The sequence below is a fragment of the Scleropages formosus genome, chromosome 3, assembly GCF_900964775.1.
Source record: "Scleropages formosus chromosome 3, fSclFor1.1, whole genome shotgun sequence".
NCBI lineage: Eukaryota > Metazoa > Chordata > Actinopteri > Osteoglossiformes > Osteoglossidae > Scleropages > Scleropages formosus.
The window spans coordinates 7,039,046-7,059,906 of NC_041808.1; the positions used below are offsets into that span (position 1 = coordinate 7,039,046).

General features: G+C 39.5%; 1 protein-coding gene across 1 annotated transcript; it reads left to right on the forward strand.

Annotated features, from left to right (window-relative positions):
* The first annotated feature begins 10,175 nt into the window (after window positions 1-10,175).
* foxg1a (forkhead box G1a) lies at window positions 10,176-11,624 on the forward strand. The gene has a single exon (XM_018734748.2). The coding sequence runs from the start codon at window positions 10,176-10,178 to the stop codon at window positions 11,433-11,435; it is 1,260 nt and encodes a 419-aa protein (XP_018590264.2). The 3' UTR covers window positions 11,436-11,624.
* Window positions 11,625-20,861: the final 9,237 nt, after the last annotated feature.

Sequence of the window (20,861 nt, forward strand, 5' to 3'; positions counted from 1 at the left end):
GCAGACGTTTAGGAGCTCAAATACCCCCTCCTGCTGTATTGCCCTGCAAAGAATTTACCCTGCATTTACTCTGGTAAATATTGCCAAGTTGGATACATGACTGAATCATTGTAATTCCCTTTGGAGAAAAGTGTCAGCTGAACACTGATGGACGTTATAGATTTAATACGAAGTGAAGCCAAGCGGAATTACCACAGTATGGAACTGACCTGGGTCTTGCAAAATAAAGCACTTACTGTGTAGAGGCATCACTTCTTCCCCCCTTGTGGCTCCAGTCACACTCAGGTGCTTTCTTTCTTTCTTTCTTTCTTTCTTTCTTTCTATAGATAGATAGAAAGATAGATAGATGATTTTTTTTTCTCTGTATACTATTAAAGATGTTTTGAATAGCTAAGTGAATGCCACTCTAACCTCCCACTTTCCAAGAATAACTGTGTCAAAGTGTCCGCAGAGGCCGAACATTTAAACTATCTGCGATATTAAGTGTTAAAGTACCTTTAAGCAGATATGGTTTAATTTATCAGTGCAATATTTTTTTTTTCTATCTTTTTAAGAATGTTAAAATCATATCTAAGGGGGGGTGCGGTGGCGCAGTGGGTTGGACCGCAGTCCTGCTCTCCGGTGGGTCTGGGGTTCAAGTCCCGCTTGGGGTGCCTTGCGACGGATTGGCATCCCGTCCTGGGTGTGTCCCCTCCCCCTCCGGCCTTACGCCCTGTGTTACCGGGTAGGCTCCGGTTCCCCGTGACCCCGTATGGGACAAGCGGTTCTGAAAATGTGTGTGTGTGTGTGTGTAAAATCATATCGCTCTTAATGGAATTGACATTCTAGGTAGTTAAAGTTACATTTTACCTTTACATTACTCTAAATGTAAATGTCATGTAAATGTAAGTTAAGAACTCGTGATCATACAACACAGCAAATCACAAAAGGAAAATACAGTGTACATTTTCCTGAATTGACCATACCTGGTACTTGCTTCCTCATAATGAGCCGACATCATGTGCAGCTGCCAGCCAAGGTGGAGAAACAGCAGGTTTTGCCTCCCCCAAAAGCCTTGCAGCAAGTTTTTAATTCATCATAGCCTTTTGTGGAGCTTTTTGCTGGGCCTAACCTGTAAATAAATTAAGGGGCATCTGCATTCTTGAGCTGTTTATGACTGTGATGTAGTGGTTAGATTTATGAACCACTGTGTAAGTGAGTGAATCCATTACAATCCAAGCTGTATTCATAAGCTGAAGTAGTTAGAAACTCCATTACTGATGGTGCAGTGGGTAGCATGGGTACCTCACAGCTTCCTCCCACAGTTTCAGCTGTGGTTTCAGGTAAATTGTCCTTAATCTGTGTGACTCGCCTGTTCAAAGCCCAGCCCAGCACCCAGTGTTTCCAGGATAGGCAGCAGGCTGCTGTGACCCTGCATTCATGTCAGTGGTTGGTGCTCCTCAGTGAGTTCAGTACTAATTACGAACACTAGATGGCGACAAAGTACAACAAAACGGTAAAAACTGATTTCACTCATTTCTGTATCACCAATACAATGAGAAGAAGGATTTTAGTTTTCAGTTTTTCAAGAGACTTGAATTTTCTTCCTGCAAGCCCCGAAACCTGCACAGCTTCTATTTTTATACTCTGAAAACCCATTGATTTTGTTTGCTTTGACAGACTTGACAGGCAAGGATTCATAGGCAACGCTGTTTTTACTAGGCCGCTTTTCAGCTCTTATTAATGTTCCCTTTCTGAAATGACAGGGTTCCTCCCTATGCTATGTTCATGGATGTTTACAGTTTACTCCGTGTGTTGCGAGACACAGTCACTCCCTTAAATCTTCTGCAGAAAGAATTACTTATAGATGTCAAACTTTTGGTTAAGTATCCATAGTTATGAATATGTCCATATTTTGTAGATCTCTTTTGATTTGGGATATTTTCATCTTTCATTTTTTGATGGAAAATCATGATATAGTAAAAACATTTAATTACTACAAAGTACGTTGAAGTATGAAGGTAAAATAAAGCATTAATATCTGTGCATATGCAGTATCTGCATGAAAATCCCCAGGGATAGCCAGTAGCATGGTGCTTGGAGCTGCTATCGTTGGATCTAAAGGTTGCAGGTTTGATTCCCCCCCCCCCCCCCCCCCTTTCTGGCTGTAGAACCTTTGAGCAAAATACTTATCCTGAGTTGCTCCAATAAAATTACCCAGCTGTATGAAAGGGGGGATAATTATAACCTTAAGAGTGTAAGTTGCTTTAGAGAAAAGTGTTGGCTAAATGAATAAAATGTAAAAATCATATGTAATTGTCCATAGTTTTAGTTGCTCACAAGGTTAGTTGAGCTTACATGTGTACATGCATGGATACCTAATAATATAATACGTATGTTAAAGGTAGGGTAAAGACACACACACGCATCTCATCTGAAACTGCATGTCCCATACAGGGTCGCGGGGGGGCCGGAGCCTAACCCGGCAATACAGGAGGGGGAGGGGACACGCCCAGGACAGGACATCAGTCCGTTGCAAGGCACCCCAAGCGTGACTCGAACGCCAGACCCACTGGAGAGCAGGACCTGGTCCAACCCACTGCTCCACCGCGCCGCCGCACCCCCTTAGGGTAAAGACAGCAATTTTAAATTAAAACAAAAAGGTACTTTTAATGAAAAATAACTAATACAATTTAAGTGAATCAAAATACAGAACAGCACGGTGGTGCAGTGGGTGATTCTGGTTCCTCCTGGGCTGCGGGCTTGGATTTCTGTGTGGATGTTCCATGTTCTTCTTGTGCTTATTTGGGTTTCTTTAGGGTGCTCTGGTTTCCTCAACACACTGCTAAGACATCTTTTCTCTTAATGTAATGCATAAATTGTACCTTTGCTGAGATGTACGTTGGTTTGGACAAAAGCGTCTGCTAAATGAATAAATGTAAATGTTTCAAGTAATCTGGTGACTCAAAATTGACCTTAGTATGTGTATGTGCTAGTAAATGTGTGTAATTGCCCTATTAAGGACTGGCATCCCATCCAAGGTGTACCCTGGCTCATATCCTCTGCTTCCAGGATAGGTTCTGGACCACTGTGACCCTGCTCTCAACAAGCAGTTATTGATAATGGATGGATAGACACTCTGAATGTATTTTCATTCCATCCATGTTAACCTGAATGTTTCTGAATATAACACACATAAATATGGACCAAGCTTTCACAGTTCATCAAAAATTTTGCATCTTATGTTTCCATTTTCTTACGGCACAATAGCTGATTTTAAAAAAAAAAAATGTATTATAAAATTCTTATTAGAAATACAGTGAATTTTTTTTTTTTCTTGAACATTCATTTTTGGAACCGCTAAATATTAAGGAACATGTTGCGGTGCATTGACGTGATTTAATATATTTACATTTTGAGGAGAGACCTAATTTACATTCTTATATCTATCTGACAGACATTGGATTATAAAATGAATTATAACATTGCCTGAGGTGATGATTTAACTATGCTGTAAAAATTTCACTTTACCTTAGTTATTCCGTACACAGTAATATTTGAATGTAAACAGAAATGCCATTTTGTTCCTGTACCTGTGGGTATGAGTGATCTTGGGAATAGTTACCTAATATGTCTGGGGGGGGCTGCAAGTAAAAGATCTAATATAGTACCTTCAGCTGGGAAACAGAAGCGTCAGGAGGCCGTGCTTATGGGCCTTTTTCAGTTTAGTGTCAGTATTGGTTTTTTTAAATTTAGACTTAGTGGTTGTGAAATGAGCAGTCATGCCCATGTTATGTGTTTGTCTTTGGCCTAGAGTGCCCAAGCAGTCGCTGTGGCTGTTGAGCGTGGAACCGATCCATCCTCTGGAACATCATTATTCAATTTAATTCAATTCATTTTATTTTTATAAAGCACTCTTCTCACACAGTGACACAGAGCACTTTAACACAGGCAGAAGGTAAAGGAAAACAAATACATCATATAAAGAAAGAAAGAAGACAGTTGATTACCAACTAAGCCTACTAGCCACGAAGAAAAGGAACAAAAAATCCTAACCGAAAATCAAGGGAGGAAAAAATCTCTGGGGGTCCAAGGGCGAGTAGCTGCTCACCCCTCCTCGGTATTCTAGATTAAGTAACAATTCTAAGCCAGTTTATAAGTAATAATCATATAGTTGCTGTATGGTAGCATTACTGGGATACAGGATGAAGATGCACTGGAGGTGGATGCTGCACTTGGCAAACACAGCGATTTCGAATTACAGACCGTTAGTTATACTTCGTGCAGACTGCAGGGGCAATCGAAAAATTGCTTGGGAAATTAAGCTTCAAACTACAGGTTATATTTTGCTTATGTTGAACTTTTTTTTTTACTTTTACATTTATTCATTTATCTGATGCTTTTCTACAAAGCGACTTACAATGTTAATCTACCTACAGCTATTTACCTGTTTAGACAGCTGGCTAATTTTACTGGAGCAGTTTAGGGTAAGAACCTTGCTCAAGGGTATTGCGGCTGGAGGTGGGAACTAAACCTGTGACCTTTGGTCCAAAGGCAGCAGCTCTAACCACTCATTTTAAAAATTCTTATTAATATTAGCAACAGTAGCAACGCTGGATCACAGTTACATATAAACTATTATGAATACATCCAAATATATAAAGGCAAAAAACTGCAATATTTCAAAAGTGTGATTGAGTACCATTGTCTGAGAAATCCACTACCCAAAAAGGTGTCTCCAGAGTTCGTACAGGTTAAATATTTCTTTTTTCATGCCGAAGAATAAAGAGAGTTCTCTATTTACATGTCGGTCTATGTCCCTACCCTCACCTATGGTCATGAACTCTGGGTAATGACCAAAAGAATAAGATTGTGGATACAAGAGGCTAAAATGAGTTTTCTCTGCAGGTTGTTGGGACTCACTCTTCCTGGCAGGGTGAGGAGTCTGGCCACCCGGGAGGAACTTAGAGTAGAGCCGCTACTCCTCCGCATTGAGAGGAGCCAGTTGAGGTGGTTCGGGCATCTGGTAAGAATACCCCCCTGGGCGCCTCCCTTTGGAGGTATACCAGGCACGGCCGACTGGGACGAGGCCCCGAGGTCAGCCCGGGACCCACTGGAGAGATTATATCGCCTAGTTGGCTTTGGAGCAGCTGGGGATCCCAGGGTTCTGCTGGAGGAAGTTGTGAGGGACAGGGATGTCTGGGCTTCTCTGCTCTCCCGATTGCCACCACAAGCCTAGAATGATGGATGGCTGGATGGATGGATGGATGGATGGATGGATATCGCATTTTAAATTCATCCATCTATATACTGTTTTCAAATAGGGCACTTCAAGTATCGATCAAACAACATAATATGGTTGCTGAATGAATGAAGCTGAAAGAAAGAAGAATAACACAGATATGAAGAATTGAGAACACGGAATCCTAGGGTGAACATTCCAGTATTTTTGATTACATTAAAATAATACCGATTAACACTCTTGGAAAAATTAAAAACGTTTAATTAATCAAAAAAATTGAAAACGTTCTTTTTGGCAGAATGCAGTCTTGCATGTTGGAAAATCCATCCATCCAATTTCAATAACCGCTTGTGCTGAGCAGGGTTGCGGTGATCCGGACCCTATCCAGGGAGCATTGGGTGAAAGGATAGTGGTTTGGGGGGCACCATGGACCGGGCGCCAGTCCATCGCAAGGTATGCTGGAACACGTGAGAAAAAAAATTTAATTAGTACCTTGTTACGTTTTAATCTCTTAATTGCTCTATAAAACCGAGGGACACTGATAAGCACCATAAATCCTAAGAAACGTCAGCAATAACGCGGACTAATGGAAACACGCTTGTAAAATATTCCCTGCGATTCACACATCTACCACTAGATGTCTCTATACACCCATTAATAAAGCAGGGGGACGAGCCCTTCTCTCTCTCCGCTCCTGAGATTCTCGCCGCACAATATATCACTAAAGCATTTAAGAGTAAAATGTATGACTTTTCATCATTTAACGCGTCTTCGTTAAATGAACCAACATAAAATTAAAGCTCTTCGCCGACTGCCAGATGACTAGAATAGGCCTGTTTTAAGAGCCCTGGCGCTACAGGGCTGTTTTTGAACAATAGCCTACAGCTGTGCAATTGTTTCACCTCTATGCAATGTTTAGATATATAGTAATATTCCTGAGTCATCGGCAACTTTTAAGATGCCCTATTCATGCAGATCTTACGGTTATTAGAATCATTTTGCTCAGGTTTATGATAGCCTACTTAATTTTCTTCCTTAAGTAACTGGTCGAAAGAGACGGCTCCTAGCACGCGCACTGTTATGTATATTCCCTGATCATCCAATTAGAGGTTTCCTAAAAAGGAGAGACAACGCGGTATGAAATGTCTTTTTACAGCATCCTACAGCAAATGGCAAATGAGAGGAGTAATTGAAATATTAGGAAGATCCACTTTAAACATTCACTGCAAACGCTCATTAAATCTCCAAGCGGTTCGTGTAATTATCTCTGAATTTCGCGGTCTAAAATCCGACACTGTGAGCCTAGAATGAAAAGACCTGATTTTTGTCATTTCGCTTTCATGCTGCCTCTTGATGGTTAAGGTGTAAATTCGTATTCGAATTATATATTTCCCCCTTCCATTCCATCTGTTTTCCTTTCTGGTGTATTCGATTCTTTGTTTTTTTTTTTCTTTATTTTTTTGTATTTATTTATTTATTTATTTTTTTGCAGGCAGCGATTCATGAAATTTCTGATGCCCGATTATTTACATTTATATTTGTTAGAAATCCTAACTGCTCAACCCTGGCATCAGTGCGTTAACAGGATAGTAGCGTTGTCTGTTGGCTTGATCTGTCGCCGCAAATGAGGAAAACTGGTTCTGAGAGCAGCATTAATTTTCGCCGTTTTTCTTTCTGTTTTCACGCGCATTTGAACACTTTGAATGTAAAAACATTGAAAAAAAAAAAAAATGTTGCCCATAATAAAACGTCCATATTAATAGGTTAATTGCTTTTTTGGATTTTCTGTTTTTCAAACATGTGCTCTCATTGCTTTTATGTGTTATTGTAACTTGTTTATTGGCGATCACGCACACGCGCACGCACGCACGGACCTGTCTTCTGCATACAGGCCTCACACTTTAAGTGTTAATACGTATATGTGACGCGGCCGTTATCGAACGGATTTTATTGATCGCAGTGTTGATTTGTTTATTTGGGACAAAGCTCCCAAAACTCGAACGGACCTGTGCGGGGATGAAAACAGATCACACGGGCTTAGCAGCTCTAAGTTACCACTGTTTTTCGCCCACAAGGCTTCTTTTCAAGCATTCCGCTATGCCATAATGTTATGATCGAGAGATGCTAAAGTGACAAGCCTAGTAGACGCTCATTATAGACATCGGGATCTTAATTTAATTTTGTGCCGGGTCCCTCAGTGCTAAGAAAGCGCTGACAACCCGCCGGCTCCTAATGAGTGACGCGTTGCGGCTGCTGCTTCAAAGTAACGCGTTTGCGGCGAGAGCGCGCGCGCACGCTAGCGCGCGCGCCGGGAAGTTCGCTTCGCCGCTGTGAATCCCGCAAACGTGATCGCGCAACCTGTAAGCAGCGGCGCAGCCACGGCACTGAAGCGCGGCAAACAGCAATTCTTGGCCCCCTTACCTGCACTTCACCCTTTATCCCCGACTGGAAGCGCTCGGATCCCTCCGAAAACCCGTCTCTCATATTTTCCCTTCATAAAGCCAATAAATAAAACCTGCGGGCATTTTGGTTTTACGCTTGCGATCCACCGACGATTGCAAGAGAGCGCATAAGTGCTCGGTGTCTCCATATTATATTTCCTCTGTGACACCTTTAACTTTCATTTATTTTTGCCATCCATAATTTTCCCGAGTGTAAAATCATGAATAATGCAACGAAAAAAAAAAAAGATATGAGACTGATGCGCTGTCGTCGGTTAAGCCATCAGTTAAGAGCAATCTGCCATGGTAAAAATTAGCATTATCTCAGTAAGTATGCGGATTTTATTGTGTATTCATGAATAGCCCTTATCTCTTTATGATCACCGGTCTATGCATGTTTTATGATAATATATACGTGCTGAGCGATTTCTATATATACTACTGATGTTTGAGAAGTACATTTACTGGATTCTGTGCGTGAAATATATACGAACGCGGATTATGGTAAATAAAAAAAAAGATCAGTTGAAAGGCCAGTGAATCGGAACACATCACTCAATACCAGACTGGATTTAATAATACTCTGGTAAGCAAATGTAAGGTCAAAAAAAAGGCAGATGCTTAAGTTTTGTATTCGGAGCGCATAGAAAATCTGTGTATTAAATAAGGCCCTTATTGTAAAATTAAATATTTCATCCTCATTGTATTTCTCAACCTTGAGTAATAGCATCAATCTACTCTTACATTTTGCATTCGCAGTAAATAAACTGTGTTCTGGGCGGATATCAGTTATTAAAAAAAATGCTAACATGAGCAGCAGTCTAAATCCAACGATGATCCACTATTGTTTTGAGTCTGCGTCTTTATTTGTAATTGTTTATTTATTTTTCTGTCAGTTAGGGCGGGTGGGAGTTAGTAAATATTTACCTTTGTCACTTGCAACGAATCTATGTTACGTAGACAATGCGAACGTCGTCATCATTTATTATGAACAAGAACCATCAAACTAGGCGACTATAATGAGACGCAAACAGCCGAAGCTGCTCTAGGTCCATATAGGCTCTGCTTAGCTATGTGTCACTTTATCAAAGATGCATAAATCACTTCCTGTTGAGTGCAGATCCCTGCAGAAAATGAGAATAATTTCAAGGCAAAACTTTTCCCCCGTTAATTGCGGCTTTTTTCCCCTCCGCTCGTCAAAGTGCGCACCCGACTTTCTCGTGGCCTTGTGTGTAGAGCGAATGTTACACAATTCATTTACACCAAAGTCGGGCGTACCATTTTAATCAACGTATTGATTTTTAATTATCGTGTAGAAATTGTCCCAAAGATGTGAGCTTTTAAATAATGAACAACACCGTTGTTGCAGTATTTACTGCGCCTATTCTGCTGGTGATAACACTGAATTTGAATTAATAAATACTTGTTTTTTTTTTGTCATTAATATATAGTCCACTAAGGATCTTCCTAAAACGAATCAATTATAACCCCCTTAAGTTATATGCCATTAAGTGACTTAACGTAACGCAATCCAGGTCTTTCCCGCAAATCACTCTGTAGAAATATGGTAAAAGGGGGGGAAAAATGAGTGAAATCAACCAAACGCATCGAGCTTTGAAGCACAAACTCGCTTGTTTCGCGTCTTACAATGACAGGCATGTAGCGGAACCAACGCACGACGTCTTAAAGAAAACATTTATAATAAATGAAATAAATAAGAAAAAAAAAGAAACCCTAATACAATTTGTCGGCTCACTTAAGAGGTGCAGGGCTTGAAATTTTTTTAAATGCGCTTATTTCAAGGCAAACCACGCGCAACAGCATTTCACGCTTTTTTATTTTTATTTTTTAATATATAGTAGGATGTTAAACCAGCTCCACGTACAATAAAAATAAATCTTTTCTCCTTTTCTCGCCCAATTCCGCCCGCATCAGATACGCGCCGCGAAATATCTCGATTTTAATAGCACGTGGAGACAGAAAGTAGTACCTCCACTCTTCCATCACCTTTCTCTGCGCTCGTGTTTTCTCGGGTTATATAAACAAACTTTTAAATGCGGGGAAAAAAAAAAAAAAAAAAAAACACTGAATCAGTAGACTGAAATTATCCAAAACATTGAGATGGATGGAGCTGATGTTAACTATTTTCCTGGTAGGATTTGGAGTCGAGAATGAAAACCTTTGTTGATGGGATTGGGCACATTTCGGGTGCATCGCCGAGCCTTGTGTATCCTTACGCGTCTGAGCAGCTGCTAATATCTGTTCAATGATTGGCTGGGAGGGGAAGAGACGCGTTAATACTTACGCTCCTGTGGTTGGTTGTAGTCTAAAAAAGGTTCAACCATTTTTTTTACAGCTTACTGTCTGTGGCTCCGTAATTAATTGTAGCTAGCTGTCTCTTATCGACGTGTTTTTAAAGAACATGAAGTAGTTGTTGTTTTTTATTAGAGGAGTTGCCAGCGTAAGAGATTGAGATCCAACTGTGCTACTGTTGTCATTTTAACTTGCGTGTGATGTTGGATATGGGAGAACGGAAAGAGGTGAAAATGATTCCTAAATCATCGTTCAGTATAAACAGCCTGGTGCCGGAGGCGGCTCAGAGCGACAACCACCACAGATCAGCGCTCGACGAAGAGGAGAAGGTCCCCTTGCAGAACCCGGCGCCCGACGCCAAGGCGGAGAACAACATCTGCTGCAAAAGTGACAGCGCGTCGCACGAGTCGGCGTGCGCGGACGAGAAGGAGAAGCAGCAGCAGCAGCAGCAGCAGCAGCAGGAAGAGAAAAAGGATTGCGGCAAGGAAGGGGACGCCGGCAAGGACGGGGAGAAGAAAAACGGCAAGTATGAGAAACCCCCTTTCAGTTACAATGCGTTGATCATGATGGCCATTCGGCAGAGTCCGGAGAAGCGGCTCACCCTGAACGGTATTTATGAGTTCATCATGAAAAATTTCCCCTACTACCGAGAGAACAAGCAGGGCTGGCAGAATTCCATCAGGCATAACCTCAGTTTAAACAAGTGTTTCGTTAAAGTTCCGCGGCATTACGATGACCCCGGTAAGGGCAATTACTGGATGCTTGACCCCTCCAGTGACGACGTGTTTATCGGCGGGACCACGGGCAAACTTCGCAGGAGATCCACCACGTCTAGGGCCAAGCTGGCGTTTAAGCGCGGCGCCCGCCTTACTTCCACGGGACTCACGTTCATGGATAGGGCGAGCTCTTTATACTGGCCCATGTCCCCCTTCCTGTCGCTGCACCACCCGAGGGCGAGCGGCGCGTTGAGCTATAACGGCACCTCCTCGGCTTACCCCAGTCACCCGATGCCTTACAGTACCATGTTGACTCAAAACAGTTTGGGGAACAACCACTCCTTCCCCGCCTCGAACGGGCTAAGCGTGGACAGGCTCGTGAACGGGGAGATTCCGTACGCCACGCACCACCTGACGGCAGCAGCCTTGGCCGCGTCGGTGCCGTGCGGTCTGTCCGTGCCCTGTTCTGGCACGTACTCTTTGAACCCGTGCTCGGTGAACCTGCTTGCCGGACAGACCAGTTACTTTTTCCCGCACGTTCCGCACCCGTCAATGACTTCTCAGAGCAGCACGTCAATGACGGCCCGGGCCGCTTCCTCCTCCTCCCCACAGGCGCCGTCATCTCTCCCCTGTGAATCTTTAAGACCCTCTCTGCCAAGTTTCTCCTCAGGACTTTCCGGAGGACTTTCCGATTACTTCACACATCAGAACCAGGGGTCCGCCTCAAACCCGCTTATACACTAACAAACATCCACAAGGATCAGACTGTAAGTGAACGTTTTACGCGCCATTTACGTTGTAATTATATATAAAGGAGAATGTAAACGAAGAGGAAAAATGAGAGGCAGCCGAACTCCAGGTATTTTTTATTCAGATTTCCAGTTTCTTTCTATACACATAACGTCTAGTGTCGGGGGGTTGTTTATTATTCCACTGTCAGCAACGTGCAATGTGAGAAGAAGAAGAAGAAAAAAGAGAGGAGGAAAAAAAAAAAAAAAAAAAAAAACAAAACGAAGAATAAACGTAGGGTTTTTTTTTTTTTTTTTTTTTTTTTTTTTGGAAGGCAGTATAATTACCGTAGAATGTGTATTTAAATAGTGACTGCAGATTTATCTAATTTTAATATAAAATATCTACTACCATTACTTCTGCCACCAGATCTCAATGTTTTGCAGTATTATCACGTACCATGAGTGCGCTGGTGGGTTATGATTTTACGAAATTAAACACTAATTTTTATTGTTACTTTCAAATAAATGTGTTTTTTTTTTTTTTTTTTTTTTTTTTCAAAAAAAAGTACACTTAAGAACGCCCGTACTCAAACCATGGCTCTTTGTTATTTTGTCCTTTTCCTATTATTAAACACATAAGCGAATCATTCCTTTATATATATATTTTTTTTTTGTCATTATTGTTACTTTATAGACCAAAGACTGGAATAAGAAATGCTCAAGTAACTTTGGGTGTTGAAGAACATCTTAGCAGAGCCGTTTCTGAAGGGGACAAAATCAATGAATGCCTTTAGTTTGTGTTGTGCATATTTTTAATGTATGTGGTCACCACCAGGTCACATTTCTTTTTGTAATTAGTGAAATGTTACAGCCTATTGTAATTATAGGTTAACTTTGCGAACGTGTAACCCGTGTTGAGTAAATGCCTTATAAGGTAATGAGTGATTGTTAATGTCGTCTTTAAAATTCATGATTGTGATATTGTGGTCTTCTGCCCGTGTTTGTCGCTTTACCGAACAAAATAAAACGATAGGTTACGTCTATTTACCATGAACACGTTGTCTTTATTGCAGCTCAAATAGAAAAAAAAAAGGGTGTTTCAACTTTTTCTCCCCATCCCCCCCAGAAAAAGTGTTCTGTGCATGAGAAAGTTAAATTAATGAAAACTGAGCATGCAGGGCCTCGACCTTGGGAGGGGGGGGGGGAAGAAAGAAACTTGTGTTTAACTTTGTATTTTAAAGGTTTTCTGTAAGCGCACGCAGTGATTTGCAAAACATGAGTTGGAAATTTGTATACATATGCAAACACGAGGGGATTTTATTGAAGGAATTTAGGAAAACCTGCGGTTCGTTTCTTCTGGTTGTGTGCTTCCTCTTTGCATATTGATGGTGGATATAGCCTCAAACGTCGTGCTCTCATATACAGACAAAAATGCGACTGATTTTTTTTTTTTTTTTTTATGAAAAAGGCATCTTCTATTTTTATTGCTGTTACTTTTTACTGTACTGTGCTAATACTTTTTTTTTTTTTTTTTTTTAATCCAGCTGTATAAATTTGAAGCCTCACCGTATTAATTCAGTAGTTTGGAAATATATTCATACATATGTATGCATATCTTCTAAATATTGGAAAACTGCTTAAAGTAGAATCGCTCAAAAATCCGGTTTATTATTTTTTTTTCATTTGATGTCGAATTGAAAGTGAAAGAAACTAATAAAGTAGAATAACGTTTTTTGGTCATTCAGAAATATCAAGCAGTTTATTTCTTACAAACCATTGGAAAACTATTTCCAAATGTAATGCGATAGCCTTTTATCCAAGAGGAACTCTATCTCCATTGAGAAGATGATATCCTAGAAATGTTAAATGGGGTGACCACAGCAGACGAAAAGAATGAACCGATTTCAGGGGAAATGTACGCTATTTAAGAAAATTTCGAAAAGATTGTATCTCCCCAAAATAGCCTATGCTGCATTTATTTATTTTTATATAATATTCTAAATTTCGAGTGGAAAATACCAGATTTTTTTTTTTTTTAATTGGGCTTCGGTTTCATCATATCTACATAAGTAATTTAACATTATTATAACAGTGATAATGAAGCGAATGTGTTTTCGACAGATTGTTTATGCATAGTCTTGAATTAAATTATTTTAAACAGTATTTTCTAAAATATTTATGAACAGTGTGCACTAGAGTGTAATAAGCCTCATAAGAAACACAGCAGAAGGCCTGTACTTTAAATGGGTTATGTATTGTGCTTAATTTTTCAATCTGCTTGGTTTACATTTCACGTGAGCCATCGTCGCCTTATATACCTGAACCACAGGTAAAAATATGGTATCTTTACCTCGGCCACGTGTAAAAAAATATTTGTTAATAACCTGATCATACCAGTGTGTACCGGTGTGGGGAAGACAATGATTTAAAGTCGAACCTGGGGCAGTGGAAATGTGTCAAAACCAAATATAATGTATATTTAATGTAATGTCGAGACAAGGGCAATGTTAGGTTTCAGGGAAAAAAAAAAAAACAGAAAAAAAAAATGATAATATTCTCAGCATCATAACAACGTTTTATGATGTTTTTGAAAATGTTTTGGATTTTACATTATACAATTTAAAAAATGGACGTTCCAATAAAGCGTCGGTCCTTGATTTGTTTCTATATTCAAACACCACGGAACTACAATGTATCATTGTGTTCACAAATAATCGACATAATTTGCTGCTTTTTTACAGTTCCTTTGCATGACTTTGCAACATGTTATACTTGCAGTTTGGTTGTACAATATTTTAACGGCCGATGCACTGGGGTCCCCCCCCCCTTGAAACGCAGAAATTGAAATATACAGTATTTATAGATTGCTATTAATGTAATTGACAATGATTACTTGTGTCATATGTATTAAACATATTTGTTTCATTAAAGCGACTGCATTGCCATTGTTTAGTCAAATTTTAGACATTGTTTTAAGATGAATGCGTAGTTTAAAAGAAAAATTAAGCGTATTGTTCCACTGATGTGTGTCGCGCGCCCGTCCTGTTCCAATTTTCTCATTAGATAAAAGACTAGCGGTGCTATTCAATTTCTCTTGGGTGAGAAATTAATATATGGCAGCGTATATTACCTAAAGCTCATGGGCTTGTGGCGTTTACAGTGAACTCTACTCGTTTATACACAAACAACCTGTTTGTGGAAAAAAAAAAAAAAAACTCAGATATACGCTATAAGAAATCAGTCATTAATGTTTGCATATTTGCTTATTAGCATAGGCAAAGGGAAAAAGTACTATAAGCGTTTTAGATTACTGACCTCTGAAAGGACTGATTTTTCCGAGTACGTTTCCAAAATGTGCTGGAAAAGATTGCAGAGCTCATTTTTTAATGTTACCCCGCGCTCACAGATTGAGGGCGCTGCAATTCCGTAGAACAGCGGGCCGCTCATATTTCAGCGCTTCACTTCATCGCCACAGTTATGCAGCTAATAACAATAACAGCAACAGCAATATATATGCTTTCCAGTAGACCACAAAGTGACATTTAAGCTGCACCTTTCAGAAATCTCAGTTAAAGTTGAAATGAGGTAGAGTTAGGGTTGGATGGGATATTTGTTTAATTAACCATAATAAATTCCCTGCCAGCAAATAAATGATCAAGCGCTGTATGGACCTCTTAAGGTCCATGGAATCACACGTTTGCTCTTTTTTTTCTTTTAATTTGAACATTTGCGGTCTGAACTAAATAGCTGCGTGTTTTATATAACAGGAGCGCTTCAAGATGTGCCCTCAAAATAGCATAAAATTAATTTAAGGGTTATTTTAAATGAATGAAGTAGGTGAAGTTCTTTGAGACAGACCTTTGTTCAATAAAGAAAACAATCCTTATGCTTTCAAGGTCTTCTTCTCCTTCAGTCTTACCTATAGTCTTTGTATAGCATTATTTTATACTGTACATCAGTTAATACGCATATATAACGCGAAACGATATTAAAACACCGCTATGTCATAGTAAACAGTATGCAAAAAATCTGCTTTTATGTCGTTCATTTGCATCCATAAATATTTCCTCGTATCATAAATCTAGCCATATTTATATGCAACTTATTGTCGGTTGTTTCTTTGTGTGGCGAGCATTCTTTGGGTGCTGCTTGAAGTGGCTGAAAGTTTTATTGTAAACAATTCATCGACGCTTTGTATAACTATATTTAATTTGTTATACGTTTATTTTTAATCAATTATATTTACAATGCGACATATATGCATATCTATAAAATGTATAAAAATAAATATATATATTTGATTACCAAGTCAGGTATATGTTTGATCAGCAAAATATTAGAGGATTAATTCTTTTTATTTGAGCATCAAAATATGTAAAGAAATTATTCACACATTGTGTGTGTTCATGTCTGTCTGTTTTGCGTGAAACAACTTTGCACGTGTGCGTTTCTGTGAAGTCCTCTGGGAAGGAAATACTACTGTATGAGAATATTAAGCAATTTATCGGAATATTGGAAAGGCGCTCAGGTGGACAAAAAGGCAGCTGCCCCGAGACACAGTGTGGGTAATAAGAAAAAAATAAAAAAAATAAAAAAAAAAATTACAGTAGTTACCTGAAGCAACAGGCTGCCTATGGTGCATCCATGGCCCGTCCCTCCATTCATTGTCCCGGACGGGAGGGACCATGGTAAAGCGGTTCATGTGAGCGAACTTGAAGACACTCGACAGATCGTGAATAATCGCTGTAATGAGTGTGTGAAGCGTGCGACTGGGCGCACAGAGCTGTCGGGTTAAACAAACAACTTGTACCCGGACAAACTCGCATTGTTAAAGTGCAAAGTGTTGTCATACCTATTTACCTTCCCCTTCCCTTAACCACACATCTCATAGGCAGGAGTTCAATACTTCCCCTAATGCAAAAAATAACATTATTCTCTTACTGACCGCCTTCACTTTAGGCCTTGAACATATAACCCTCCCTGTCCAGCGACGGCGGTGCAATCGTTCGTACGTCAGCGGTTATTAAAGCTCGCATTTATCATACTTATAATCTGGTAAGCTTCAAGATTTTCACTTTCTGTAACACTTCAAAGTGCGCCCTTCCCATTTTTATCCCATTTTTATATTTCTAATTCAACCTCCGAACCTTTCCGCAGGTCTGTCGTTGACCTGTTGTATTACTGAACAGATTTTATCAATTTATAATTGCATTAAAAAAAAAAAAAAAAACAACATTGTTAAGGCATGTTTTATTCATGCAGATTTACACACCTTAATTTACAGTCGTCATTGCTTTTGAAACTCGAGTTTATTGAAATATAGCTGGCAAATTACTGGGAATTTCGTAATGCGTGCGAAGTAGAAAACAAGACATTTTTCGTTTCAGTTTCCACAAAAGTAACTGAATTATCGTTTTTTTTAGGTCGCAGGTACGTGGGTGCACTAATAATAATAATAATAATAATAATAATAATAATTGGGTACTAGATTTAATAATTTGAGCAATTCAGAACTATGCTTTTTCCCTGTACATCAGTATGGATAATTTATATACCGTACCAATGTAACTATTTTATTTTCCCTGTGAACAGCTGGAGAAACAGCGTACATCATGTGCTTTCTAGTAGTTTACATGTTTTAGAATTCCTTCCCCAAAAAAGAGATTAAGTTATTTTCGGCACTTCACTGTGAAGTACACACCTGTGTTGCCTTTTATTTTGTTGATGGCTTGTCCAACTAACTATGCAACTTTTTTTTGATGAGATCGAATGTCCCAGAAGGATTATGTGAAGCATTCATGCTGAATACATGGGCAACTTCTACAATTTTTTTTTCACCGATCTAGAGAATCTGTATGTAAATGATCATTTGCAACCAAACCCTTCAGATATGTTTAATGCCATGGTTTCCTAGGATGTATGGAGCCGCTCAGATCTGCAATCTGCTCCTCACAAGCATGTTAACACAGTGATAGTCACAGTTAGTGAGGAAGCCAGTGAACTGTAGACCACCTTGACTGTACGCTTGGTCGCCTAACCACTTTTTTTGGACTTTTCTCCTTTTTGCACCGCCTCTGATCTCTATAATGTGTTTTTAAAAGTAATGACCTCCCACGGTAAGCTGCATGCTCGCGCGTCCCCGTGTCTCCTCACGAAGACGATGTGTGGAATATGAATAGCGACTGCAAAACTGTGATTTTTCCCTGAGTTTAGCACTAAGCACAGGCCGAATGGCTATGACTAAATAAGGGAAATAAGCCTACAAATCTGTAAATGAATATCTGCACAGTGGCCACTCGTGGACACGGTCACTCCTTTTTAATGGGACTTGAACTGATGGAATTTAATTTATTTGGCAATGGAGATCACTTAGTCGTATTTTAGTAAGACGGGCAGTTGTTTCTGCGGTGAAAACAAGAAGGTCGCTCATGTTCATGTCGTCAATGCACGTCCCACATCCAGGTTTGAGGAGTACTGGTACACTTTTGGGTGCTGCCGGTACACAGTTTTGCAACCTGTGGTCCACTATAAGGAAGTGATCTGGGAAAAGGACGAGTTTCTCTGAGTCACTTTATTTACCGAGCACTGATACAATACGGTAAACCTTAGTGAACCTAAAGACACCGACCCCCGGTGGATGACATGATAGACCAATTCAATCCGCACTAGAGCTGCTGATATAAAGTGAAATAAATTAAAATAAAATAAAAAAAATAAAAATCAGTTTTCTTAAATGGTCATTAAAAATCGATTTATTCTGTTTATTCTTGGAATGAGTTGTGCTCTTTTAAAATAAAATGTGCAGATAGTCATTGCATCTGCCTAAACTGTGACTCAACGTGAAGTGGGGGGGGGGGGGACTGGTGGTTACAGTCTTGCACCTATTTTCATTTTTCAGCAAAAACGATTTTTTTTCCTTTTAATTTACACTCCAAGAAGATACAGTGAAAGTTAGCTCAGCTGCGCGACGATCTTAAAAAAAAAAGAGGGGAGTTTTTAAGGCGGAGCGGTTTTATGAAGAACGGGTAAAAATTCCCCGCAGGTATTACAATAGTCCATATGTTGCGGAGCTGTAAAGTGCGCGGCTTCCACGTTCTGTTCTCACTCAACCATTTGTATTATTAGATATTATATTCTTATGAATAACCGCACGATCCTCCTTGTTTAGGCCTACTTCAAGCTTAGTCATTCTTATAAGGCAACAAGAAAGGTACGAAGGATCATTTTTGGGTGAGTTTGCGCTGTATCCACGTAGACGACATGTGGTTTACCAATATGCTTGTCTAGTGTTAATAGTCACCAGAAGGAGATGCCACAAGGGGATATTATTCCCGGGCTGGGAAATAAAAGATAAATGTTCTCCAGTGAAATAACAGTCCTTCTTGTTATTTAATAACATATTCTAAGATTTGCAGTATATCTAATATCAGGTCTGTGCGTAACGGAGGGTTTTTTTTTTTTTTTTTTTTCTTCCAAACGTTTTTTATTATTTGGTCGGATGCGTCAGAATGTTTGTTTAGTTCATCCAATGCGTCCATCGGGCGAACATTAGGCTAAACACTGGGCGACACATATGTTAAATATGTGGTATAAAAAAAAAGCTTGAAAAAGATCCATCTAAGTTCATTCTCTGTTTCTGTTGTTTGAAGTTCAGCAATAATACGTCAAATCGTCACACCCCTATTCATCTGTACGTATTCAGTTGAAGGATTTTTTTTCTTCCTTCCCCCGCCATTAATTATTTAATTCGCGTAAATATGTTAAATATATGGCGTAACGTGTGCTACAGGAGACGTTCAGACTTTAATTCGTGCAAAGATTTAGCGACGACATCTAGGCCCTGAGGTGTATGTAAATGAAGACAGGAAAACATGTTGGGATTCTATTTCTGAGTGCATGATACGAGTCACATTTCCGGTTGAAGTTTTTTCGAATTAAGCTTTTGAAGCGCCGCCGAAAAGCGCGCAATGGAGCGCGCGGCGGGTTTTGCGCGTATCTCCCGTAAAGGCGACGGATGCGCTTATTATTATTATTATTATTATTGCTGACAGTCTGCTACGGACCCTTTTTTTTAACCTTCATCCGCTACTGCTTTTTGCTGTGGTTTCACAACTGCTAGTTTGTTCAGCAAACACCAAGAAGCTAATGGGAAAGCAGCACATTTAACAAATTCTTTCAACATGCTGATGACAAAATAGCGGTTCAGTTTTGGTACAGATGGACACCAGTTTATAGTCGCATGTCACCCACGAACACATTTTCTTTAGTAATTCATTCAGTTTCATTCATTGATTTTCAAACAAGGGCAAAACTTATAAAAACAACAGTAATAATAATAGTAAAAAATAACAACAGCGACAATAATAATAATAATCACCATAATAGTATGATACAGTTCATATGTAGTCTTCATATATTTTATACTCTAAATTCTTCGACACTTACAGACAATAATAATATATGTAAATGTACGTTATTACCTACTACTGCACCAGACAGCTCCGTTCCGCTCATTTCACGCTATTTTGTACCGTGTCCTTCCCAACAGGCTGCCCCAGGGCGCAAGTTGAAGGCGAACCGTGCTGTAATTGGAATTACACTGTTTACCAACAAATGCGTGAAATACATCGCTGCAATTCCAGGCGACGGATGAAATATTTACCCGCGGATTTTGCTGAAAAAGCGGACATTTAGGCTAAGCGCGCGCGTTATGACGAGACTCGGCTCATATGTGACATCATTTATTTAATTAAAAACTAAGCGTCCCTCATACTCTCTTTCTGTGGTGTTTTATTAAGACGTACGACGCGTAGGCCACGTGTAATTCAAAATATAATAACGCTCCTTTCTCCGGCGAGTAGTCCTAATGCAAAAATAAATAAATAAATAAATAAATAAATACAGAAAAATAAACACTGCATATAAACACAGAAACGCGTAGTTTTTGTATTTCACTACGCTGCAAATCTCTGCGATCATCTTAGATCTTTTCCTCCTTGTTAGATCTTGCGTCTATTTCCGTTTCGCACCTGAGATTTTCCCTTTGTAAACAGCCGCAATACCGCCGTGCACTGAAACTGAAATATATCCGCGCGCACGTAGCTGTTGTAGTTATAATTTATTACATTAGATTGAATTACCCTTGCGTCATATATTCTCAGAACTGATGTAATTTGTTAAACACTTCCATGATTTGTTGGACATTTTAACAATGTGTCATATGAATCCGCAGGAATTCAAATACAGTCCTCGCACCTTTTTTTTTTTTTTTTTTTTTTTCCTTCTTCAAACATCTTCAGCTAATTAAAATTAATTGTTATTATTATACACCTTTTCTGGCTTCTTTGCCCCCCAACTCGTCTCCCTATAGTCTTGTAGGAAAGCGTAATGGATTATTCTCATATGACAAAATAAACAGTGGTTGCTATCAACTTTAAAC

What these genes read in the sequence shown, in the direction of transcription:
- foxg1a (XM_018734748.2), top strand. Translation starts at nt 10,176, where the DNA reads ATGTTGGATATGGGAGAACGGAAAGAGGTGAAAATGATTCCTAAATCA.